Here is a 27,214-nt window from a genome sequence, read left to right as displayed (position 1 = left end):
CTGTGATCTTGGCCACTTTGAAACACCATCTCAGTGAACAAAATTCTGGATTCAGTGGCGAGGTAAGGGACAAGAAGGCCTTATCTGACACCAAAGGTACTGTAACTGCCACTTGGCACTGCTGGCATGCAGGACATTGAGCAGAGGGGCAGGTCATAAAGTCACCATGTCAACCTTCCTGTCCATCATAACCCCAGGGTGTTGGGGGAAGGGCTATGCAGGCAGTGAGATACCCCAGAGCAGCTAACTACACCCCCAGTGCCTATGCTCTAAGTGAAAAGTAGCAGTGGGCTTTAGTCAGAGGACACAAGGGCTATTGCTAAGTGTGGGCAGAAGCACCAGAGAAAGAGGTGGTCGGTGATCAGCCTGCCTGGGACCTTACATTAAGAGGGGACACAGAGACTACCAAGAAAATGCTGAGCTGCTGTCCTCAGGTTCCTCACTCTGTGATCTTCCTGCTGATGCTACTTCCATCACTGCTTAGGACAGAGAACTTCTTGTACCAGTACCACGACTGGAAAAACTACCACGGACTTGGTTTGGACCCCAGAACTTTCTCCTATGAAGACCAGAACCCAAAGCATATGTGGCACCAAAGAAATTCGGCTCAAGAACCATGCCAGGCTACTCCTGACATCTACTTTGTTCTGGATAAGTGAGTCACTTTTCCTTATAGGGGACACTGAAGGCCCAGTCTCTGTAGGGGCCATGGTGGTCAAAACCCAGCCTCTGGGATTGACTTACTTCCTGAAGTCAAGGAGGCCACGACAGGGCTTCTTGATGGCTTTGTCCATAGTATCTTGCCTGCATCTGGGTTTCATTGTCCTCCAGTCCATTGACTGTTAGGATCTCAGTCTTTAGCCATGTGTGCAGCCCACTCAAGGGGCTCTGCAAAGATTACTGTTACCAAGTGGCCCAGCTGGGCTACTCTAGTCAGTCAACTTCTTTTTCCTACAGGAAGGTCCAAAGACAGTCCCCAGGCTGAGTTTGCTTCAGTGTGCCTCTGGGTAGCCTGGGCTAGTTCTGAGGCCCTTCTTGGCTGTTAAGGGGAGGAGGATGTTGTGGATCGGGCTGGGAGAGATAGCCTGGACTCCTTTCTCTGCACTTCCTGGTAGGCTAGGGCCAGACTTTCTGCTCACTCAACCAGAGCAGAAGGTTGGGGAAGTCATGTCTGGACTCCCCCAATTGCTTGCATCTTCAAACACCTTGGGCTTCTGCCTGGTGCTTCTCTGTTGGAGGGCACTCTTAGGTTGGCAAGGTGAGCAGGGCATTTGCTGGTGACAAGACCAGGGTTCTTAGACTTGCTCTGTTCATTATTTCAAGCTTGGATCTTCTCATTTCTCTCATTTTTCTTGAACACTGGTAGGTGAAGGGACATGAATCTAGCCCCTAACTTCTAAACCAGGCCAGCAACTTAGGGAGCCTCCCTAGCTATTCAAAGAGAAACCTTTTCTCCATTCCGTCCAGGAACCTCTGAAAATTTGGTACATCTTGTCACAGTTATCACTGCTGATGTTGGTATTCCCCCTTGGGTATCAAGACCAGGTGGGGGATGGGCCCTGGTAGGGCTGTGGGGATGAGAGCCTCTTGAGCCAGCTCTTCCAGAGAGTGGTCCTTTTATCTGCCTTCCTGTTGCATTGTGTCCCACCTACTTCCCTAGCACCCTACTGTGGGGTAGAGGATGGAATAAGCTCTTCTTTGTGATGGATGGAAAGGGCTGTGGGCCTGTACAGGTAGGGGGTGTGAAATATCATTAATTATGCAACTTAGTAATGTGCCATGCTCACTTGCATGACCTGCTAGTTTACAAGAGACTGAGAGCATCTTTAATGTTTGACAGTATAAAGAGTATCACAAGTCAAGGTGCCTGTCAAATTCTGTACTGCTGATTCCACTCCCTCAAGGCAGTCACATGCAGTCTACTAGTTTTTTCTATTGATATTATGGCCTTGCTTGTACTAACAGGACTACACTAAGTACCTTCGGTTTCTGTTTGAGGTTTATAGATCACCTATCAACTGATAACTAGGGGGAAAGAACATTCATCCTTCTCATAGCTTGCTGCTTTTCCTGAAAGATTGTCTCACCCCCTTCCCTCCATCATGGTTATATCACTGTAATGTTTTGGCCTCAGATTTTAGCACCAAAGACACCTTCACATGCCTGGTGACCACGTTCCATTTAAGAATCAGCCCTAAGAATTTAAGAATGCCACAGATGGGGCAATGTTTTGGAAACTCTAGGCCCCTGTGGTCTTTCTTCCCTTTGTCCTTAACCCTCATTTTGTCTTGAGTTCTGGAATCCAGATCCTCCTTCAATATAATCTCAAATTGAAAACTTTGAGTTTGAGAGTAGGGTGGATATTCTGGGTCTCTGTGAATATTTGTGGGAAGGCACACTTTATGGAAGGACAAAAACAGAAAGCCTTGTCACCTCCTGTTAGGGAAAAGGAGCTGTCTGTCACTTTAGTCTGTGTTATTTTCAGAATCAAAGCTTAGTTACTAAACAGTTGAGATGGGGTATACAATAGCAATGAGCAGGACATAGGATTTGGAGAAAGTTACAGATTCACCCATATTTGGTTAGAATACTGTAAAAGCTGGCTCTTCCCTTTGGAGCTTTATCTTTGCTCTGTTGTTCCCATCCCCACCCTGCCTCCAGATCTCTCTCCCCATCCACTCTGGATCCATATTCTCTTCACAGTGACATTCATGTTGTCCCCCTTGAGTCCCCTTTGTTACTTAGCTTCTCTAGATCTGTAGATTGTAACATGGTTATCCTTTATGGCTAATATCTACTTATAAGTGAGTACCTAAAACATTTGTCTTTGTGGGTTTGGGTCACCTCACTCAGGATTATCTTTTATAGTTCTACCCATTTGAAGGAAAAATTTCATGAGATCATGTTTTCAACCATAATGCTCCATTGTGTAGTGCAACAGATTTTCTTTATCCATTCTTTGGTTGAGGGACATCTTGGTTTTTTTCCGGTTGCTGGCTTTATGAATACAGCTTTTTTGAGCATAGTTGAGCAAGTGTCCTTGTGGGATCATGGAACTTCTTTTGGGTACAGAGTGGTAGAGCTGGATCGTGGGGTAGATCTATTCCCAATTTTCTGAGAAACTGCCATATTGATTTCTAAAAAGCTGTACAAGTTTACACTCCCACCAGCAAAGGGGGAGTGTTCCCCTTGGTCCACATCCTCATCACCATGAGCTGGAATTTTTGTGGTTTTCATTTTAGTTATTCTGACAGGGTATAAGATGGGATCTCAGAGTTGTTTTGATTTGTATTTCCTTGATGACTAAGGATGTTGAACATTTCTGTAAGTGCTTCTCAACCATTCGGAATTCTTCAATTGAAAGTTCTCTGTTTATTCTCCCATTTTAAATTAGATTATTTGGTTTGTTAATATCTAGTTTCTTGAGTTCTTTATGTATTTTGGATATCATCCCTCCATCAAATGTGCAGTTGGTGAAAATACTTTCCCATTCTATAGCCTGCGGTTTTGTTCTATTGACAGTGTCCTTTGCCTTACAGAAGGTTTTCAGTTTCAAGAAGTCCTGTTTGTTAACTGTTGATCTTAGTTCCTGAGATGTTGGTGTTCTCTTCAAGAAGTTGTCTCCTGTGCCAATTCATTCAAGCTACTCTCTACTTTGTCTTCTATCAGATTTAGTGTATTTGGCTTTATGTTGAGGTCTTTGAGCTACTTGGACTTGGGTTTTTGCAGGATGATAGATATGGAACTATTTACATCCTTTTACATGCAGACATCCAGTTTGTTGAAGATACTTTATTTTTTCATTGTATAATTTTGGCTTCTTTGTCAAAAATCAAGTGTCCATAGATGTGTGGATTTACTTCTGAGTCTTTGATTCCATTGAACAACCCGTTTTTAGGCCAATGCCATGTTTTTGTTTTTGTTTTTAATCACGATTGCTCTGTAATACAGCTTGAAATCAGGAATGGTGATACCTCCACAAGTTCTTTTATTGTACAGGATAGTTTCAGGTATCCTGGGTGTTTTGTTTTTCCATATGAAGTCGAGTATTGTTTTTTTCAAGGTCTATAAAGAATTGTGTTGGAATTTTGATGGAAATTATGTTGAATCTGCAGGTTATTTTCAGTAAGATGGCCATTTTTACTATGTTAATCCTACCAATTCATGAGCATGCAAGATCTTTCCATCTTCTGATATCTTTTCTGATTTCTTCCTTCAAAGCCTTGAAGTTCTAATATATGTCTTTCACTTGTTTGGTTAGAGTTACACCAAGATATTGTATACTATTTGTGGCTTATAAAGGGTGTGGTTCCCCTGATTTCGTTCTCTGCCATTTATCATTTGTATGTAGGAGGGTTGTTGATTTCTTTGGAGTTATTTTTGTAGCTATTTTTGTTGCAGGAAATACTTAAAAAGTGGCATAATCCCACCCAATACCTAGCTTGCCCCAGAGGGCAGGCTGACCATGCACTGGCGGGCAACGGCCAACCTGTTCGTATCTTGTGGGGACTCTCGGATTCAGAGCTCCAAAAATCTCTCCACCCAGTTCGCTAAGTTCCCATTGGCAGGTTGCTACCATGCCAGCTCCATGCTTCAAAACCTCCAAGGCCTTTTGTAGTGCACATCAGGCAAAACCACGCTTTGCCTCTGTACCTTTCTCTCTTGAACCCAGTCGAGCCGCTGAGTGAAGGAAAACACCACACAAACTTAGTTCAGAAACAATGGTAACTCAACGATGGGCACAACAACTAGAATCCTAATTTTGTAAGCCATATTAAATCTAAAGCCTAAAATTAAAGCCTCTGGTGGCGAATCCTGGCAGATCTGCCATTGAAATTGGGGAACACTAGTAGCTACACCTTGTCCTCATTATCCCCATCCAAAAAGCCCCCATCTCTCTCCTGCCTACTCTTTTCCCCTATCCAACCCAGAAGTCCCATCTACTTGCCCAGTGATTGGCTCCTTTATTCATTAGGGGATGGTTCAAAAGAAGTCATCTGAGTATGTGACTCATTCCTCATTCTAGACAACCCCTCCTGGGAAAGCAGAATTAACATCAAAATACAAACAACACCAGGGCCATCCACAACACCACTTCACTGAAGGTGTTTGTCAGTTGTAGGAGTTCCTTGGTAGAAATTTTGGGGTAACTTATGTATGCTATCATATCATCTTTAAATAGGGATACTTCGACTTATTCTTTTCCAGTTTATATCAGCCTTGCATCCCTGATCTCTCCCAGACTTTTAACATGAAAGGGAGGTAGATTTTGTCAAAGGGCTTTTCAGAATCTAATGAGATGATATTTTTTTCTTTCAGTATATATNTNTGTGTATATATATATATATATATATATATATATATATATATATGTATGTGTATGTGTATGTGTATATGTATATGTATATGTATATATACACATACATACATACATACATACATACATACATACATACATATATTATGATGATGATGATTACCAGATTTTCATATGTTGAGCCATCCCTGCATCTCTGGGATTAAGCCTACTTGTGAAAGACCCACAAAGTGAAGACTCCCCCACATTCTGACTCAGGAGAGGCTACACCCCAAATCACTCACAAGAAACGGCCTTGATGCAAACTGCAAGAGGACTTTTTATTCCAAGCGCATTCTGGGGCCCACAGTAGTACATCACGCAGGGGTAGAGGACTGTGGACCCTGAGTAGCTGGGAAAGGGGGTAATTAAAGGAAAAAACTACAACCCAAGTGGGTAGGGAGGGCGTTATTGGAAAATACTGAGAATATTAGTGAAAAATCATAAGGGGGCACTAAAAATCACAAGTGGAAACTCCCTGCTTCTCAAAATTGTTCTTAAGATTTTAGTCTAACTTTTGTGGTCAGCCAGGTCCTGGAACAAGGTCACTGAACGGGTTTGTGTAATTAGCTGTTCTGTGGTCAGCCAGTTCTCGGAACAGGCTGCTTCAGGGACCAACTACTTTTCTTTCTTGGCTCCAACTTGGTCTAGGGGGTCAAACTTAAATTTTCTACCTTACACTTGATGATGGTGGATGATCTTTTTGATGTGTTTTATTAGATTCAGTTTGTGAGTGTTTTGTTGAGTAGTTTTGCATCAGTGTTCATGAGAAAAATTGGTCTGTAATTCTCTTTATTTTGTTGAGTCTTTTTGTGGTTGGGTATCAGGGACTGTGGCCTCATAAAATTAATTTGACAATGTTTCTTCTGTCTCTATTTTGTGGAATAATTTGAGGAGTATGGATATTAGTTTTTCCTTGAAAGTCTGGTAGAATTCTGCACTAAAATCAACTGTCCCTGGACTTTTTTAGGGGGCGGGAAGACTTTTAATGACTGCTATTTCCTTAGGGGTTATAGGTCTATTTAAATTGTTTATGTGATCATGATTCAACTTTGGTAAGTGGTATCTACAGGGAAAATTGTCCATTTCTTTTAGATTTTCCAATTTTGTAGAGTACAGGTTTTTGAAGTAAGACTTAATGATTCCTTGAATTTCCTTGGTTTCTGTTGTTATGTTCCCCTTTTCATTTTTGATTTTGTTAATTTGAATATTCTCTCTCTGCCTCTAGCTAAGGGTTTGTTTATCTGGTTGGTTTTCTCAAAGAACCAACTCTTTGTTCCATTGATTCTTGTATTGTTCTCTTTGTTTCCATTTTATGGATTTCATCCCTGAGTTTGGTTATTTCCTGCCACCTATTCCTCTTTGGTGTGTTTGCTTCTTTTTTGTTCTAGAGCTTTCAGATGTGCTAAGTTGCTAGTATGAGATCTCTCTAATATCTTTATGAAGGCACTTAGTGTTATGTAGTTTTTCCTCTTAGTGCAGCTTTCACTGTGTTCCATATGTTTGGTTACACTGTGTATTCATTTTTATTGAATTCTAGAAAGTCTTTAATTCCTTTATTTCTTCTTTGACCCAGTGGTCATTCAGTAGAGAGTTATTCAGTTTTTATGAGTTTGTAGGCTTTCTGTTGTTTCTGTTGTTGGTGAAGTCCAGCTTTATTCTATAGTAGTCTTATAATGTATACAGGGGGAGTATTTCAATTTTCTTGTATCTATTGAGACTTACTTTGTGATTGAGTATGTGGTCAATTTTGGAGAAGGTTCCATAAAATGCTGAAAGAATAATATATTCCTTTGGGTTTGGGTGAAAGCTACATCTTGTCCTCTCATTATGCCCATCCAAAAATCCCCTATCTCTCTCCTGCCTACTCTCTTCCCCTATCCAACCTGGAAGGTTCTGTAGATGTCTGTTAGGTTCATTTGATTCACAATGTTGGCTAGTTTCATTATTTCTTTGTTTAGTTTCTGTCTCAATGATCTGTCTATTTGTGAGAGTGGGGTGTTGAAGTCTTCCACTATTAATGTATGGGGTTCAATGTTTGATTTAAACTTTAGTAAGATTTCTTCTAAAAATGTGAGTGCCCTTACATTTGGGGAATAGATGTTCAGAATTGTGAAATTATCTTAGTTGATTTTCCCTTTGATGAGTATCAAATCTCCTTCCCTATCTCTTTTCATTAATTTTGGTTGAAAGATTTATTTGGTTAATTATTAGAAGTTTGCTTCTTCGTTCAGAAAATCTTTTTCCAGTCATTTATTCTGAGGTAATGTCTATTTTTGTTGTGGTGATTTATTTCTTGTATGCAGTTGAATAATGGATACTACTTTCTCTTCCATTCTGTTTGCCTATGTCTTTTTATTGGGGAGTTGAATCCATTGATGTTGAGAAATATTAATGACCAATGTTTGTTAATTCCTGATACTTTGATGTTGATGGTGATAGTGTATGTGTGTGTGTGTGTTGTGTGTGTGTGTGCGTTGTATGTGTGTGTGTGTGTATGAACATGCAGTTTGGGGTTGTTGAGTAGGCTTTAAGGAATGTTAGGTGTTGGGGGCAGTGGTTGGTGTCTTTCCTGGGGTCTCTAGTACTGCTGTGGTCTCTGGAAAAGTAGCTGTAGTTGTGGGCCAGAAGAGGGGGTGCAGTTTTAGACCATATGTTTTTTTTTTTTTTTTAAAGCGTTTTAGAACTGATGTGCAATCAAAATGTGAAAGAATTTGGAAATTTAGGCCAGACAATCCCTACAATTCTGTAAGCAGATAGCATCATGGGTCATTCCAGTGGCTGTTGGGAAGACTGGGATGCTGATCTGAATACAGGAAAGTGAATGCTTTGCTCCTTAGCTTTCAGAAAGGGATGAGGACTCTGCAATCTGGCTAGATGTCGCTCATGACATTCTGGAAAGGAATATGGTTGCATTGTGCTTGTTCTGAGTATTTGAGTGAGAAAAATTGTTTAGCTGAACTGGGAATGTAGCTCACTCAGTAGAGTTCTTGACTTGCCCAGAACTGCATGAACTTGGCTTGGTGGTTGTATTAGTCAGGGTTCTCTAGAGTTACAGAACTTATGGATAGTCTCTAGATAGTAAAGGAATTTATTGATGACTTACAGTCTGCAGCCCAATTCCCAACAATGGTTCAGTCGCAGCTGTGAATGGAAGTCCAAGGATCTAGCAGTTACTCAGTCTCACACAGCAAGCAGGTGAAGGAGCAAGACTACCTTCTTCTAATGTCCTTATGTTGTCTCCAGCAGAAGGTGTAGCCCAGATTAAAGGTGTGTTCCGCCACACCTTTAATTCCAGATGAAAGGTGTAGCCCAGATTAAAGTTGTGTTCCACCACACCTTTAATCCCAGATGACCTTGAACTCGGAGATCTAATCTTCTGGAATCCATAGCCACTATGGCTCAAGATCTCCATACCAAGATCCAGATCAGAAACTTCTATCTTCAAGCCTCCAGATAAGGGTCACTGGTGAGCCTTCCAATTCTGGATTGTAGTTCATTCCAAATATAGTCAAGTTGACAACCAGGAATAACTACTACAGTGGTCATACCTACAATGCCAACAGGTAGGAAATAGGGGTAAGATTACACTTTTGAGGTCATTCTCAGCTGTATGACAGCCTAGGATACACGAGACCCTGTTTAAAAAAAAAAAAAAAGGAAAGGACTAATTTGTTTGGTGGAAGAAATTTCAAGATTTTTAAGATAAGATAGAGTAGCATGTGGGCTGTATCACCCTGCTTGATGCTCTTACCCAGGTCTCCAATGAGAGACAGAAAACAAACAAACAAGCAACAAGATATAAAAAAGGAATGTGGCTTGTGGAGAAAGGAGAAAGTACAAAGTTGCACACAAGATGAGTGCTGAGAAAGCAATCATTGTAAATACCAGCATCTTTAATTAAAAACCTTCTGCTCTGTACTGAAACAATAGGAAGGATGCCCAAGGGCAAGACCCTATGCAGCAAAACCTGGTCCTCTGGAAATACCAATTCATCAAAAAGAGAGAGTCTGGACTGACATTGCCACTGAAGTAGCTCCCTGCAGGAAAACAACCACTTAGTAGAGTGCTAACCTAGGACCAGCACACAAAGACTGATGGAGCTATGGTCTAAAGGAGCAAGCTTTCATCCCAAGCAACAGAACTTGGTTGCATCATTTGTGTAGTACCATTTTGTAGGCACAAAAGATACAAGATTTGGGGAGTAGGATCACGGGGCCATGGCTGCCTGGTTCTAGAAAGCCATGGAGTCCAGATAGTATGTGGCTAGATCAGAGTACACGAAGCTGAGGAGACAAAGTCTATGTTTCAGTGAAGACCCTAGGATGCTGGTAATGCCCAAACCAAGGGGCATATGCTGAGAAAAGCTGCAGACATGGATTAGACTCCAAAGAGAGGCAATGTGTGTTACAGTGGGCAGAGCTAGTAGGGCATGAATACCCAGGGGAGATGATTCCAAGACTCTAAGACCCCAGAAGCTGAAAAAGATGCTTGCCCTGCTTGGTTTTAGCTTGCTTTAGTCTGATTTTTTTTCTTGTGTCCCCATTCCTCCTTTATGCAAGAGCAAATCCTTACATACTCTGTGCATGTTAGAAACATGTGATTTGCTTTTGAATGTTATTGGAGTTCATTGCCTTAGCCTCTGAAAAGATTACACACCTGTACTTTTGAGTAGTGTTGGAACTATTAAAAACCTATAGGAGTTTTGAAGTTAGACTGAACACATTTTGCATTCTGGGATAGCCATGAATTGGCAAGGAAAGGGGTAGGGGTTGAAGTTACAGGTTAAGAGTAATGTGTTTTGGTGACAAGGGGTGGACTTATGATGGTTAACATTTTCAGCTTGACAGGATCTAGAGTTGCTTAGGAGCACATTTCTGGACACATATATGAGAGAGTTTCTATGCTGGGTTAACTGAGGTGGGAAGACCCACCAACATCATTCCATGGACTAGAGTCTCAGGCTGGACAGCAAGCTGGCCTCTGCTTCCATCTCTTTTCTATTTGATTATGTATGCAATAGGTCTAAGTCCCTGCTTCTGTGACTTGCCCTCTGTTATACAGAACTCTCAGGCTGCGAGCCAAAATACACTTTTCTTTCTATAAGTTATTATTTTTTTTTTTGCCAGATATTTTGTCACAGCAGCAAGAAAAGTGACTGACTCAATGACAATTACACATAAAAGCATGACCTCCAGGAAGGTCACATTCATGGGCACAGTGCTCACCACTGAAGGTAAACATTAGGACCTGTCTCCTGAGAACATGAGACAACAAAACCCAGAGGATATGCCGGCTTCAAATTCCCTTTGTACCATCATTCAGATTTCGGAAAGTATAGATAACTGCTAATCAACCCCCCTCCCCCTCCACACCTGAAGTGCTTCTTGTCTCTTCCTTGATGTGAAGACCAACAAAGGTGTGTGAGATTGCAAAGGTCATTATTTCTGGGATATGGATCAGATATGGATCCTGCTTTATGAGTTGGAAGTTTCCAACTTTCTTCCCCTGCTTGCTTTCACTCCAGGGGCTACTGAGAGGGGGGGAAACATGGGATCAAGAATTTGAGAGTCAAAGCTGGAAGATCCCACAGCTCATATGTGGATTGGGAGATACGATGTCATGACAGAAGTGGCTGGGCCTTCTTTTGTCCTCTTTTAGCAGCATCTGCTGGAGGAACCCTTCTTGGCTCAAGATGGCTGACTTCTGTAGGCTAGTCAGAAGGTGATAGTCCAAAATAGCCTTTGAGCTCACCAACTACAGCTAAGGCCCATCTCTCAGAGAAAATGCCTCTTTTGTGGATGCTAGGATATGTGAGGGAATTTGGAAATGGGTGAATGTCATGATAAATGAATGCAGGGAGCACACAGGTATGAAAAAGGATCCACATATGTTGGGGCCAATTGGATGTTTAAAAACTCAAGAGTACAAGAAAGATAATATGGCTCAGGCTTGAGTCATTTTCTGGGTCTGGATTATAGGTCCCAAGGACTTCTTATAACAGTAATATTAAGTGAGACGTGGGGCTGGAAATGGAAAACCAAGGGCAAGTGGAGATCCCAGAGAGGCTACATATAAGCACTCAGGCTTTTTCAAATGAGATCCTTCCCTATTTCAAGACTACATAGTCCCTACCTTGGTCCCTAATGAGCTTCTGAATGTCTTTTTATGGGATCTGTTCATTTTCAGCAAATGGGCCTGTTTCTCGCCCCACTGCTGACCATGAAGAAAGTTACCTCTCATACTGTTCTAGTATGGTCAGCACTATTGATGCAGAGGGGCGTGTGAAGGAAGCTGATGGAAGGCTGGGAAGGTAGAAAGTGGGCAGGTCTACTGGAACCCCATATCTACTGATGGATATCTCCTTTGTCTTCAGGTCTGCTCACATGCTGTACGGCTGGCCACACATTCCCAAGTTTGTGCTGGACTTGGTGACGAGGTTATCAAAGTACGACTTGATACTGCAGGCTCCTTTGTGATGGAGGGGGCCATGTCCTGTCACAAAGAGGAGATATTTCTTGGATTTGGTAGGCGCAAGAGTTCCTTATAGAGGGAACACAGACTCAGGCTGGTGTGCTGAGCAGGAGAGAGGACACAGCATACCTGTTCCATGGAGATGTCTGCAGCATTGGTTGCTCCTGCCTGGGAACTAGGTGTAGTACAGACAGAATCCATCTTCTAGGAGCCCCCAGGCTTGAAGGCCTGGAGGGTAGGGAGACCGGTAACTAAGAACTAACAGTTACAGAGTGCGTGGGGTCAAAAGAAAAGGACAAGCAGCAAGCCTCGGAAGGATGCAGGAAAGAAAGGATGGGGTCAGGGGAGTTTCCAGTGGAATGTGCAAATGAGATAACTTCAGTAAAGAAAGGCTAGGTACCGCACAGCCATTAGGGCCTTCAAGAAAATGGGTGTTCTCTGACTCTAGTAAGTGAGTGTAACTCAGGGGAGGGCCAGTCAGCTTGGGGACAAGGTTTTAGGGCCAAGGGTCTTAAATTTTCCAATGTGAGCTATGAGGGCAGGGCATGGAAGTTTTGGGGAGATTAGAGGAACCAGATCAAGATTAAGACCTAGCTGAGTTTGGAACTAGAGATGGGTTACTGGTGAGCTCAGTGTGGGATACTGCATGGGTTTTCGAGGGTCCTGTGGGAAAGAGCAGTGAATGGGGAGAAGGGGAGGCTAGAGGAACAACAACTCCTCAGAGCTGAGCTGAGCTGCTGAGAAATTTGCAGTAGACAAGAGATGAAGAGGGAGGCTCTTATGGAGGAGTTTTCTTGCTTGCTCAGTGTGTGTGTAAGTGTGAGTGCATGTGTGCATATATGACTGTAAGCATATGTAGGTATGTATGTGTTCAAGAGCAAGGGTGGAGTAGGGGGTTGAACTGGCTGCTTCTCTTTCCCAGGGGCCACATTGTCATAGGGTACAGAAATTTTCATGACACTTATCCCAAGTCCCTATGCCTACTAGTTAAGGCCTCAAAGTGGAAGGGTGGAGACTAGGGAAAAGAGAATCTTGTTTGAGTACCCTCCTGGATATCTGGATGATGTCATGTTGTGGTGGTGGCTATGGCTTCTCAAACACCTGTTTCCTCCCAGCCCGGATCTGCGAGTGTCTATCATCACCTACTCCTGTAAGGGCAACGTCATCTTGCCCATCACTGGAGACAGGTAAGTGTGCATATGAGAGCTAACTCAGGTCCGGTGTTCCAGGCTTTCATGGAACTGAGGGCTTGCAGAGACCTCCATGAGGGCTCCCTCAGGAGTCCACAGTGGCTGGTTGCCACATGCCTGTATACTGTATATATAGCACAGCTTACCAAGTCTTTAAACTCTTGACTTCCCACTCCACTGGAACTCATAACCTTGTGATTCCAGAAGATTTCTACCTTCTTGCTTGTCTGCCTTCCTTCTACCACTTTTGAATCTTCTCTGGGACCTGGCTATGACCACACATGAGACTGAGGAGGGTGGTGGAGCGGATGTGGATCTCTTACACAACCATGGCTTGTGTGAAGCCTATTGAACTAGATCATCCTCTGTTTAGGTCATTGGACAGGAAGATTGCTGGGAACCAGGAGGTTCTGGGGTCCAGGGAAAAGCAGCTGAGGCCCCCTCTGGGAAAAGGGCATCTGGAAAAGAGCACTGACTCCAAGGCTGGCCTTTATACTATAGGCAGATAAGTGGAGCAGGTATCCATAGAGGGAGGTGACCCATTTGTCCCTAGAGTATCAGAGAAAGGATATTGGGAGCTTCTGACTATCTGGGAGGAAGAGCTTTGGGTGCCTGGCCTGGAAATTCATAGAGAGTGAGAAGACAAGAGAGAAAGGCACAGACATTAAGGATTAGGGATGTGCAGAGGTCTAGGGCCTAGGAGAAAAGCAAGGAACAGTGTGTGAAAGAGAACATATCCCAGGCCTGTGGGGATGACAGCTGTGTGGTTCAACTGGGAAAAGGAACAGGAGCTCTGGCTCTAGGAGTCCAGGGAAAATCTGACTTGTTCAGGGACCTGATGGGTGTGATGCAACAGAGGTAACATCTATGGGAAAGATTCTGGTTGGAAAGCCTAGAGAGGCATAGGGGCCAGGCAGATGGGTGGGGACTGGGCTGGGTTTGGCAGGCTGTGATTTGACTCCACTGGTTATAATGGGTGTTCCCTCACACTCCCTAGGCTGGGCTGGGCCAGGCCCAATGCCCTCAGATTGCAGCTCATGGTAAGCTTTCTTTGACCCCAACAGGAATCCACTTTAGAGTCAGTTGTGAGTCATCTTGCTGTGTCTGTACAGATTATCCTAATATCCCACTTCCTACCCAAGACCAGCTATCAGACCCAACCGTGCTCACCTCAGTGTGTTGTTTTTAGCAGCACCTGACAGGCCATGTTGCCTCTTGCCTAGGGAGCAACACAGTTGCCTCATGAACAGCCCTCAGAGCATGACTCCCAGGTTTAAGACTTCCCTGTCGGGAGTTTGTGGAATCCACAGATGGGCTCCCATTTAAGCAGACAGTGTGCTGTCTTTAGCAGACAGGGAGTTAGGCCAGGGGTCTGTGACAGGTCAGTGGCTCAAGCAGAGGGAAACATCCCCCTTCAGCACTACTCACTGAGTAAAAGGCTGATCAGAAGGAGGGTAACCTTGGCAGAAGGTTCCAGTTAGGAATGTGGGTACCCACGAGAGTCCTTGGCTTAGATGGTGACTAAGAACTTCTCCTGTCCTCCTGCACCCCACTTCACCATCTCAAGCTACCTTTGTGCTTAGGGAGTCTAAGGCTAAGAAAGTCCCAGGGCAGAAAGGGTAATATGACCTCTTGCCAGGTACCCTCTTTAACCTAGGAGTAGACAAGTCATTACCAACATCCTAGGGGATCCATAGAACTGACTTCACCTCAGCTTCACATACTCTGACAACCATATGTTAGAATATTCATGTACTCTAATATCCAGCCATGTATCATCACTGTCCATAGTCTTCATAATCATATTTTATTTTACTTTATTTTATTTTCAGAGAAGAAATCCTCAAGGGTATTGAAAGAATGAAGTATAGCATAACTGCAGGACATGAACTCATTTACCAAGGATTGTGGAAGGTACAGAGGGCTAGAACCATTTGTGGAATGAGCACTGTGGGGTCATCTCATAATGTCCCCCGTTTCTCTTTGTTTCCTTACAGGCAAATAAGCAGATAATAAGGGGCAACAGAAGAGGTGAGCTGCCTGCACTTTAGTTGGGTGGGTCTCCACAGAGTCAGGCTTCCCTGGAAAGCCTGTGTGCAGATCCGCAGGGCTCTTCTAATTCTTATCAGTTGCTAAAAAGGGTCTGGTGGTCCCTTCTCTGAGCCTGAAGGTCCCTGTGAACACAGTGCTGTGTTTGTGATGCTTCTGAGAAGGGTAAGAAGCCCCATATGGCTGGCTATGTGTGGGTCTTGGTCATGCTGAGCATCTTTGACCTACAGATGGACTTGTGCACAGAAAGAGGGGAAGTACTGTGACCCATGCATGGAAACCAGGACTTGATGGCTGCCAGATCTTCCCCCTTTCAATTCTTTCTTCTCTTTTGTGGAGTCCCTTGCCTAACACCTTCTGATCCATAGTCCTGATGTACTGGGTCCGCTGTTACCTACAGGACACCTTTAGGGCTGTGTCCAGAGTTAGCCCCAGCTTCTGCCTGCCTTACTGGTCAGCAGGAGGGTTTTTTCCTGATGCTCTAGTTGCTCAGCGATAGGCTTATAGGTGACTGGGGTTCTCCACGGGAACAGACAAATCTACCTTCGTAGGCTGCTCCTGAACCCCTACCTCCTGTAGAATAGATAGTGAATAAAATCCCTTCTCACTATGGGGATCCCTTATGGTGGGTTCTGTGTCTGGGCTCCTGACCCAAGTGGCTAAGCAGTTGAGACAACTGGGCCTGCATTGGGTAGTGCTGAGTCAGATAGCCAGTGGGGATTTCAGAGGTTCTTCTGGACTTCCTGAAACCTCAAGTACCAAGTCACTCTTGCTCTCTTGCAGGTGCCCAGCACCCTAGCATGGTCATCTTCTTGCTCCATGGCCCTCTGGATAATCAGGCCTATGGGTATTCGCTGGCAGAGGTGAGCCCTGCCGTCTTCAGCTGCATCTCTTCCATGCAGTATGCGGTTCATCTGTATCTCTTTCTCTCTCTATCATTCTCTCTCAGACTAATGATACTCGAAGAATGGGAGGATACGTTTGTGGTGTGGGTACTGGCCAGTCTGAGAGGAATCAGGTAATAGTCCAGGTGACCATGTATTCCTCTGAGTCCTAGTTGAAGAACACCCTCCCAGAGGTAGTCATCTCACCTACCCTGGGGAGGTGAGCAATAGGGGGCCACTGCAGCAGTAAGGCAAACATGACTGAGACTCTTCCCCCAGGTAGGATGAGGAGAGAGCTTCTTGTTTCCAAAAGTCTAGGCTACGAGCAGAAGCCAATGTCTGAGCCATGGGCAAAATCAAATGGCTCCTGGCTGCACGCTCAAGTTATGCCTTCTCTCTTTTAGATAATAGGACTTGCAGGCAGTCAGGAATATGCATTTACAAACAAGAAACCTGAAGAACTGAGTGACCTCATTATACCAGTGAGTGAAAAGGGCCGAGGCAGGGCCAGGACACCTCACAGGATTCCTGAAGCTAACTCTCCTGGCCTTGTTTACCGCTCTCTCTATTCCAGTTATCGTCCAAGGCCTGTCCATCCCTTAAAACTGCAATTACACGCATTATATGTATAAGAGGTAAGAGTTTCAGGGATCATTATGTTTTAGGCAGATAAATGTGTTGTGTGTGCATGCCTGTGTTGATTATTCAGGTGATTTGCATACAATGAGTATGCATGCGATTCAGCTTCTGGGTGGTGTGTAAAGTTTTGTGTGCATGTGGCTTATATGGGTATATATTCTATGTGTAGATGTTTTTATGTTGTTATTATATAATGTGTCTATATATATTGTGTTATTCATATGATACATGATAAGTATTTTGGCTATATTATGTGTACATAGACTGTATAAATGTTGGAATATGGGTAACTGTGATATGTGTATGTGTGTGTGTTGGGGGGGAAGATGCGCAGGCATGAGGTGACTAAAATTTGGGTATAATATAATGTACATTTGGAAAGTACATGCTGTGATAGCATGTATGTATATAATGTATGACATGTATGTAGCAATATGTATAAAAGTACTGCTTATCTCATAACAAACATGTAATTGTTAAGCTAGGAAGAGGATGCAAAACTCTGGAGGAAACCCAGATAGACCAATCATCCAGGGAAGCTCAGATCCTTCCAGAAAAGGCAAATATTCAACATTCACAAAATGAGGACACCAGTGTGATAATCATGTTGAGGGATGAAGAGAAAGTACTGGGAACAGAGGATAACCTCTATGTCACTGGAGACACCCAGGGATGTCTGTGATTGCAAAATGTCTACAAAGACAGACATGTTCACTTCAACTCTGCACCGAATGGGTAGATGCCTGACCCCAAGGACTTCTGCTGACAAGGACAATGTCTGTGCATTCCAGTGTCCCCTGTCAGTGTGCAGCATGCAGTGTATGGTCTTGGAAGAGAACTGCCTCTCTAGTCAGGACCATGGGGCACTCAGGCTTGGTCTCCTCATAGCTGCCATGCGTGAGCTGCAAAAGAAGGCAGGACAGGGAGGTCTGTGCTGTTCTGTGTCCTTCAGCCTAGACAGTTGGATCCTGACATTTTTGTTCTCTCATGGAGCTCTGCTGCTCTAGGCTTGGGCAGGCAGGACCATGATCATATCTGAACTCTGTGATCCATGTTCTGAACTCTGAACTCTTTGAACTCAGCCCAGGTCAAAGTGCTGTGTGTCAGAAGGTCTATAATGTATCCTCTGATGGATAGAAATGGCATACACAGGCTGTCAGTGAAATTAGAGACAATGCATAGAATATGGACAGCTGCAGCTGTAGGTGCTAAAGACAGAATCCAATCCTGACATTCTCTTCTGCTTCCTGGCTCTATGCTGCCCTCTGTGTGAGAGAGAGGAGACTGCTATGTGGAGGAGCGAAGGGAAGAAGCCTTCATTTCTTACAAGCTTTCTTCTGTTTCTGGGTAACGGAACCCTGTCTTGCAGCCTTCCTGACGGCTGTGTGTTTCTGATTATCGCAGTGGACAAAGAGGCCTTGGTGTCTGGGTATCTGTAACAAACTGCAGATGGAAACATGAGTTGTTTACGATGAGACATGCGCCTCTAAGCATCTAAGCATCTGTTCAACCACAAACTTGTTAAACTGTTGGCTACCTTATACAAACCTGCCACATACAAGGTGCCTCTTATTTGGAGGGAAGCCCAGGCAGGAGGCGGCACCCCAAACGAGGCAGAAGAGGCTGTTGTCCTACGCCTAGTATGGAGTCAACCTGTGTTCTAGGGAGTTTGAGGAGGGAGGGAAGTCCTTGGTGTCAACTAGCCCTGGGCATCTGAAGAGCACAGGCTACAGGGACAAGCTGGATCTGGCCCAGGGGTGGTCGTGCAGGGGCAAGAGCTGAGGAAATTCTATGTGGTTCCTGTGGGAAAAGCCAGCTAGCCACCTACACTGTCTCTCCTGCACACTGCTATCAATGCTGCAGAGCATCCCCACTGCTGTAGGAGGAGCTTGTCAGCAGGTGGGAACCAATATGGTTGTTGGTTCACACACAGACTCTCCCTTGTTGCAAGCCATTTTAGCCAATGGAGAGTCTCAAAAAGTTAGATCAGAAGGACTGATGTGCATAGCTCTCCTCAGGGGTTCACTGTTGTCCTCACAGAATCAAACCCAGTGGTACTTGAAGGATACGGCTTTGACTTTGCCAGGCGTAAAGAAGACGTTATCTGCAGGTTCTATTTTGGTGGCGCAAAAAAGACTATAATAGGTAAGCAAGGTTTCTGTTCTCTCAACCAAGTCTCCCTGTCCTTACCAACTGCCCTACTGGACACTGTGGTTAGAAGTAGTGTGTTCAAATGATAAAGAGAGACCTGGCTGAGCTAAGGGGATGCCGCCTCCTTCATGGGCACTTTTTACCAGTATTCTGGTTTTAGTTTTAGTCTCTGCCCTACATTCATCTAATTATATATATTTTAATTACTGAACAACATTTTAATTTATTCTTAATTTAAAATCATTTCATTTAAATAATTTCCTCTCAAATTCCCAGCCTCTTCTTTGTTATTGTTACATGTATATGGGTACATCTGCTGAACCCGTCCAGTGTAGCATGTACATGACTTCAGGGCTGAGTACTTTTGTACTGGATAATCACTTAGGGAGCTCCCCACGGGGGCGGAGCATGTCTCCCAGCATTCCCCAGTGGCCTATAGCTTTTTGTCTCAGCATTGTAGACAGTCTTTTTTATTTTGTTTTTGTTTCTCTCTCTCTCTCTCTCTTTTTTTTTTTTGTTTTTTTGTTTGTTTGTTTTTTTTGGTTTTTCGAGACAGGGCTTCTCTGTGTAGCCCTGGCTGTCCTGGAACTCACTCTGTAGACCAGGCTGGCCTCGAACTCAGAAATCCGCCTGCCTCTGCCTCCCAAGTGCTGGGATTAAAGGCGTGCGCCACCACGCCCGGCTTCTCTCTCTATTTTTTGTGATGTTAGTAATATTTTAACTTCATTGTTTTATTTTAAACCTCATGGCCTACATTTTTCATGATTTAAATTTTATTTTCCTCCTTACATTTATGTAATTTTGATTTCAAGTCTTCTCATTTTGGGGGATTTTTCCTGTTTTTTTTTTTTTTCTTTCTCCTTTTTAGTAATCTGATGTTATTTTTTCTCCATTGTCCCTAACTTTCTTTTCCACTCCTCTAATTATCTTTTCACTTATTTAAACTCCTTTTGTCCTCTTTCCCTGTCTGAAACATAAAAATGAACTAATGTCATTTTTCAGGAGAATGGATAATAGATCACAATATTAAGCAAAATTAGCTAGAACCAGAAAGACACAAATGCCACATATTTTCTCCTAAAAGCAGTCTTCTCAACCCATGTGTGTGTGCTCACACATGTGTGTGCATGTCTCTCTTTGTGTATATATGTATGTGTTTGCCCGTGTGTATGCCCGTATGTGTGTGTGTGTGTGTGTATGCACACTCACATGTGCTCTTAGGTTTTAAGATTAGAACGGTGATCTCAGCCCCAGTAGGTGAGCCCTGAGGTTCAGGGGCTCTTGCTGGGCACCAGGGTGCTCTTAGGTTCTGGGACTCTGAGCAGAGTTGGGGCTCAGCAGTAGTCTTTGGATTGAAGAGGGTATGGAGGAGATTGCTGCTTATCGCTCAGACTATCAGCTCTGCTGGTAGAAGCCAACAGAGTCACATCCATTTGTAGTTTGGCCATTTTCTTCCAGATTCCCCCCCCATCAATATAACCAAGACGACTGTTACTTGTCCTGGACCAATTGTAGATTCTGCGGGAAGGTAAGTAGCCCTTTTGGAGGCCTTAAGGGTAGAGACCAGTGGTCAGAGTTTAACAGTATAGTGTGTGGGATGTAAGATGTCCCCTCTGCTGTAGAGCACCAATCTGCCTGTGGGTGGGTTCCTGTACCCTCCTATTTGACTCGGTCCTTGCTTAGTGGTGCCCAGCATCCGGGCTTTACTGAGGGCAAGATTCAGGAGAAGATGGGGCTGAGGACCAGATCTCTAACCATCTCTCTGGTGCAAGTCAGCATGGTGACACTATGCACACCTCCCCAATGCCTTAGCTCATTGTCTCAAAGGCTATGATGTATGTGCCTCTCATGGTCTAATCTGCAGCCCTTCACGGTCATTGCAGAGGTTCATTCCTAGTTCCTTGGCAATGAGCTCTCGTTACCCACAGATTCACTCTCCACTATTTCAGAGTGCCTGAATTTTAGTATTAAGTGTGAGAAGAACTGGGGTTATCCCTTGAGTCAAGCCCAAGGTCCTTGTCACCAGGCTGTTTCTCAGTGTCTGTCTCTGTGTTAGAGCGATCCATATTCAACTCAGCCTGGACAATGGAAAAAACTTTCTGCATAACCATTTATACGTTGCCAGTAGGACATGTGTGAGTACCCATGGGGCTGTGACCCCATCTGTGCAGATCCTCGGGTTGTGCAGGTCTAGCTGGGAGGTCAAAGAGCAGAGGGGCCCTATGCAGACCACAAGGGCGACTTGTACACACTTGTAACTTCAATGATCCAACCCAGTTTCCAGAAGGGTCAGTGACGCATGTACCAAGCTGTCTGCAAGGGCCTGTCCATGATGTCTAGGGCAAATGGACCTTCCACATTGGTGTCCCCAGTCCCAAAATACAGAAGTGTCACTATTGCAGTCAGGGTGCAGGTGATAAGAATTGGAGCCCCAGCCACTAATGTGGCCCCCAAATACTCTGAGCCCTTTGTTTTGGGCTTGTTTGGTGAGCCCAGTACAACGTGACAGGAGAGTGTGTCCGGTAAAAGAAAGTTTCTCTCAGCTTATAAGAACTCCAAAGGGTTGAGTGGCATCCCTGGATTTGCCTGGCTCCTCCCTTATATCCACACATGAGCTGGGAGAATGGACTCGGGTTTCTACCCATTAGACACTCCACCTATTACATTCCCAGACATAAGCACTATGCAGAGGAGCCCTGGCTTCCACTCTCAGCAGTGATATCACTGGAATTTCCCAAGTGCTCTCTGTTTGCAGTCGAGCAGTTGCTGGGTCCCTGGTGCTTTATGTCTGTTATTTCTTCAGCCCTTGCTCTGAGCAAGCCACTGCCTCAGTAGGGTTGGGTAGGCTGCAGCCACTCTAAGAGACAGCTGGGAGAGCAGTCCCCACCCTGAATTCTGAGGCCTGAGCCCGAGCCAGGATTGTGAGCTCTGAGCTTACTGACCAAGTGTCCATGAAAGGAGGAGGCACTGCATAAGTCACAAGATGGGGCTCAGAGGAAGAAAGGTAATGGCACTGGGAGGCGGGGGGAGAGAGATCTTAGTCTGGTCCTGCACTTTGTAGGTTTGCACCCTCTCCCAGAGGTTTGGTCACCAATAGCTCAGTGCCGTGTGAACTGAAGCCACGGTGAAGGCCACAATCCTCAGACCGTGGAGGATCCTGGGCCATCCTTACCTTGGCCAAAGTCTTGGAGCAGGGCCAGAGGTGGGATCTCCTGGTGTTCTCTCAGTCTGGAGAAGCCAGGAATAAGGGGAGAGGAGAGATGGGAAGCCAAATGGCAGACATCTAGGAGGGCCTTCAGTGTCTGTGGGAATGGGACCTGGCAGTTCTTTATGGGGGCCCCAGTTTTGGGAGATGGTGGCATATAACCTTTCCTTCTCATAGGGCAAAAGTCCACTAACTACAGTTAGATATGGCAGTACCACAACCACTAGGAGAACCACAACAACTACAACTACCACCACAACTCCATCTACTACGCCTACCACCGAAACCACCACAAAGGAACCAAAGCCAAGCATCGATAAATTCATTTTTGCCCCTGTCCTCCTGGCCCTGCTGCTGCTGCTGTTGCTGATCGGTTGTTTCTGGCAGCTATGCTGTGTTCCGGTGAGTGCCCCTGCCTGCTCAGCCTGGGGCCCAGGAACGTGCTGTCCATCTAAGAGGCATGGACACAAGGAAGCATCGTGACAACCAAGCACAAAGAACTGCCGGGTCCCATCTCTATTCAGAGAAGCAGGCACTGGAGAAAGCAGAGACTAGCTTGGAGGTCAGGGAGAATGGGCCTGGGAAAGGAAGGGGCGTGGGCTCTGAGGCAGGTGAGACTAGGGCAAAGTATACAGTGCTTCAGCTGCTGAGATTCACCTGCATCAGCACCTTCACCTGCCCAGTACTCCCTACCTGCAGAGAAGGATGGGGGCTCCATTAGATCAGGCGGAGTAGATCAGCACAGGCATGGACAAACACATAGATCACGGATATGTGCATCTCTGCTCCAGACTAGGGTCCCCTGTCAGCAGAGCTAAGGCAGAGCCCATCCTACACACACCAGCTTCTTTTGTCTGTTTTACCCTCCAGCCTGTAAAGGAGCTGCCCCCACCTAAGCCCCAACCACAGGTAAGTCATGCTTCGGATGCTGACACTGTCACATGGCTAAGGACAATGACCATCAAGAGAGGCGTCAGAAGACCTGCACTCAGGAAGGAAGAAGGGCAGAGGAGCTCAAGGGTCAAGAAAGGGGCTCACAGTGACATCAGTCACAGACAAGGTCCTACCCAATTTTTAGGAACTCCTCCCTTAGCAGCACGATCCGTACCCTGGGGATCAGCGTAAGCAGCTGTTTCTATGGATGCTGTAGTTTTTAGGAGACCTCAGAGGACTCTGATGCTGAGGTTGAAGCTGAGCTGCCGAGAACAGATTTCCCTGTTAAACCCCGGTCCCCATTCCTATGTTGGAGGTCTTTAGTTCTGTCTTCAACCCTGTCTCCTGGAAGGGTAGAAGGGTTTGGCTGGGATCAGCCTAGGGACCTGAGGAATAAGAAGGGTGAAAGAGTCCCAGATGACCCTGGGCAGTGAGGGATGTCCCTAAGGAAACATAGGGACAAGGTGGGTCAGCATCTGCAGCTCTCATCAGGTAAGGACTAGAAGTTGTAGAAAGGCTGGGAACCCAGGTGGAGCCTGGGTTTGGCCTCAGATAGGAGCAGCCTCCCTGCCTTGGTTGGACTGTGCTGGTTGCAGAGTGACCTGGGTGAGGACACCTATGCAGAGACAGATGGAAGGGACTGTTACCTGCTAGTGCTGGCCCACTGGACAACAACCAGGCCAGACTTCTGCCAGCAAGGCTGACGCAGGAGAGCCAAGGGCTCAGAGGGAGGCTGTTAGTACTTTGTGAAGTTCCATATCTGAAAACTGGGAGGGGGCTCTTTTCTTTTCTTCCTGTGGAAAACCTCCCCTTGGTATGTGATGCATCCTTTCATTTACCCCTACCCCTCAAATAACAGCTGGGGCCTCACAGTGCCAAGTGCTGTACAGGGCACAGACAAGGACCAGACAGGGTTTTCTCTCCTTTCAGCCCAGAGAGAAGAAACAACCTCCTCCGGTGTCTCCCCCGGTACCCACCAGACCTGTAAACCCACCCCCCATCTTGATCATCTGCTGTTGTACCTGTCGTGGCCTGTATGTGAGCCGAGACATGAAGGTGCGAGGACTCCTCAGGGCTATGACTTCAGACTGCCTGGGTGTGGGAGGGTTCAACTCCAAGGACCAGGCTGTGAATCTGCTGTGTCTGAGAACAACCACATGTAGACTCGCCCTTATCCTAGGGAAGGAGAGCATGCAGGAGGGTCCCCACAGCATCTAGGTTGTGGGACAGTGACAACTGCCTTATCTGGCCAGTCCCTGGTATCCCAGGGCCATCTTCTTAGCCCTCGACAATGTTTCTGATGTGGGTGGGTAAATCAATATATACTGAATGACAAAGAGGTTTACAAATCTAGGGACAATTAAAAGAGAGAAAGACCAGTCTCCAAACACTTTTCTCTACCATGAAAAATGGACAAAATCCAGTGCCCCTAACCAGCCAGCTCCAAGATCTTTGGGAAGACAGAAAAGAGCTGGCTCAGTGGTTCTACTGCCAAGACGGGGCAAAAAGTTACAGGAAGGAGAGGGTTGGCATGGAGACCCTAACAGGCACCACAAAATTCCTATAGAGTTGACCTCTGGTGGGCAGGCAGTCCAAGTCTCCTTCTTTCACCTAGGAGTTCAGGCTTAAAGGAGGGAGAGGCTTGCCAGCAGCCAGGGCTCTGTCTACCTGGCTTTGCCCTGTTTCTCCTTGGTCTTGCCTCTGTGATGGACCCTGCTTCCTTCTGGAAGCTTTCAGTTCCTCTGCAGCCTCTCGGGCCAGCTGAAACCCAGTCCTGCCTATGGCATGAAGAACAGTTAACATAGATTCTCTAGGGAAAGAGACCACCGGCCATAAGACAAGCCTGGCATACTAGCTGGGCTGTACTGCTGGCATCCTAGCTTGGCCCTTCTTACTGCACCAGGCCCACTGAGTGTGAACTTTGGAGCTGAGGTTGGGGTCTTCCCATCCCCTAGAGCTAAGGTTCTTCTGTCCTCTCTGCTTTCTGCCTTAGTCTGTGTAACCTGCCACTGAGTTAGATGGGCTGCTTACCTGCCTCTCCTGTGTGGCCCTCAGTGCAGGCCTTCTTTGTCCCCAAGGGCCCTCTCTAGGTCTGAGCCCACACCATGGCTCCCCTAAAGACCTCTGCTTGCCATCACACACGACTCCAGCCTCTAAACTTCTCCAAAGCCAGATACTGGCTTCTCTCCCTCGACAGATTCTGTCTAAATCTGAACCTGGCTCCCACAGTGACAATCCCAGGCAGCCAAAGTTGTAAGATCCTTTTTCAGGAGCCCACTGGGGCTCTTTCTCAGAATTCTTTGGGCACAGAGTCCTAGGAGACGAGGACCTTGTGCTTTTGGGGGGCAGAGTCCATGCCCTGATTCTTCTACATGATCATGTTTCTACTCTTCAGGGCAATGTGACTGTGTGCAACTTCAATCCCCTATGCTGCCCCCAGTTGCCATTGAGATGGCCTCAGTATGGTGGCCAGGTGAGTGGGACCTCCAGTGACATACTTCCTCCAACAAAACCACACCTACTCCAACAAGGGCACACCTTCTAATAGTGCTATTCCCTCTGGGATTATGGTGCCCATTTCTATTCAAACCACCACTGCCTCCAATCTGTGTTATAAAATACATCAAGAATACCAAAGAGAAGGAAATCATGAGGGAAGCCTTATTTTGAAAGTGGCTCGAGAAAACTTAGTGACTCTAAGAAGTTATTGTCTAAATAGTGTCTTGTAACATCTCCAGCCTGGCAGCCACAGGGAAGTCTAACAATTTTTTAATCTACCAGACTTATGAATTATTTCCAACCTTACAAAGTGTCTGCTTCTGCTCCAAGGGGAAGAGGGAAGAAGGATGAAAGGGGGGCCTTTTGAAAAACACTACCCCTCCCAAATTCTTGTCTGCATTCCGCTTGCTAGACCTCACTCACATGGCTACCACGGGACACGTGACTTCATAGCTAAGCATCCTGCATCCTTTAGCAAACTCCTTATGTAGAGGGCAAATGGAGATCGGGTTACTTAGCTGCATTTGATTTTGCGGACCTCTTTACATTGATAGCAGCAGACCAGGGAGAGGTTTAGAATCAGCCCCTCTCATCTGGCTTGGAGTGAGCGACATAGAAGGCTTTCATAAAAGGCCCAATAAAGATGCTGCAAATGGTTGGTTATCTGGGCACAAGAAGCTAGCAGAGGGGCATTCATATAGGCAAGTGTGGAGTGAATTGAGTCTGTGTGGCTCAAGGCTTCCAGGCTGCTGTGTGCGGAGTGAGGGTGGGGCACAGAGTGAAGTCGAGACCTCTGGGTTGAGAGGCAAGTCTACTGAGAACCACTTGTTTCCCCACTCCCTAGCTTCTTTTGTCTTGACACAAAACACTCCTTGCATTGCTCCTTGAGAGAACAGCATCCTTCCCTTTGAATGGCTGTGGTCCAATTTACCTGCTGATAGTCACCCCTGCTTCCTGTCCCAGAGCATGCATAGCCCCCTGTACATGTCAGAGACTTTGCACACTAAAGGATCCAATGACATCAGTGAGCTAAGACCAAGTTGTTTTCAGGAAGGCAGACTTGCTGAGGTCGTGGGAAGAGTTTATTTTCTCACCCTTTCTGACCTCTAGAACCGCAGTCTCAGCCGTCCATAGTACCTGGCTCTTTCTTTACCTTCAAAGCCAGCGAGGCAGAGCCTTCCAGGAGCCCCAGGTCTATCATCCCTGGCATTATCTCCTGCTGGGGTTTGTATATGCTTTTCTCCTGTCTCTAGCATGTCTCCCCACCCCAAATCCTCAGTTGCATTCACAGAAATCCTTTCTGTTGGCTAAGCCACAAGAGACAATTTTTCTCAACGTCAAAACTTGCAGACCTTCCAGGTCTCCACACCCCTTAGACTTCTGTTACCTGCACCACATCTGGAAGGAGAGTACATGAGGGAGGGTAGGACCCGGGTGTGGGGAGTGGGGAGTGGGAGAAGAAGGGCCACCCAAGCTTGCACTGTGATGTTTTAGTGTTCCCCTACCACCCAGCCAAGAAACTGCAGCATCAGAGTCTGGTCACAGTGGTATCTCATTGCTCTTTCTCCTCTTTCCTGTAGGGGTGGTTTACCAATTGGGCACTCCTGAAGGAACCCTGCATCCCCATGGCCAGTCTGCCTGCTGGACGAGAGCATCTGCCTTTAGCTTCCTGCTCTCAGTGCCACCGTCTCTCAGCTAACCACTCCAGGTATTCCTCCAACTTACGGCAGCTTGCTCTTCATCCTTGGGCTCCCAGAGTTCCACAGTCACTCCCTCCTACATAGTGGACATCTCAGGGGCACAAAGCGAAGACTAAGAAGTCTTTGCTGCTATA

General features: G+C 45.7%; 1 protein-coding gene across 2 annotated transcripts; it reads left to right on the top strand.

The window, feature by feature from the left end:
* Nucleotides 1-324: 324 nt before the first annotated feature.
* On the top strand, nt 325-27,214 carry LOC110309776 (anthrax toxin receptor-like). Of its 2 annotated transcripts, XM_021182513.1 has the most exons (17): nt 325-655; nt 11,733-11,804; nt 12,946-13,017; nt 14,853-14,934; nt 15,018-15,051; nt 15,853-15,932; nt 16,019-16,087; nt 16,358-16,435; nt 16,528-16,588; nt 18,633-18,737; nt 20,202-20,271; nt 20,800-20,878; nt 22,126-22,350; nt 22,819-22,857; nt 23,812-23,937; nt 25,277-25,354; nt 26,961-27,214. In XM_021182513.1, the coding sequence occupies exons 1-17, from the start codon at nt 414-416 to the stop codon at nt 27,162-27,164; spliced, it is 1,716 nt and encodes a 571-aa protein (XP_021038172.1). In that variant the 5' UTR covers nt 325-413; the 3' UTR covers nt 27,165-27,214. The 2 variants fall into 2 exon arrangements, with proteins under 2 accessions (XP_021038172.1, XP_021038173.1); XM_021182514.1 differs by lacking the exon at nt 12,946-13,017.

The sequence above is a fragment of the Mus caroli genome, chromosome 14, assembly GCF_900094665.2.
Source record: "Mus caroli chromosome 14, CAROLI_EIJ_v1.1, whole genome shotgun sequence".
NCBI lineage: Eukaryota > Metazoa > Chordata > Mammalia > Rodentia > Muridae > Mus > Mus caroli.
Note: the sequence above shows the minus strand (reverse complement) of the source record. Positions and strands in the feature narration are given on the sequence as shown.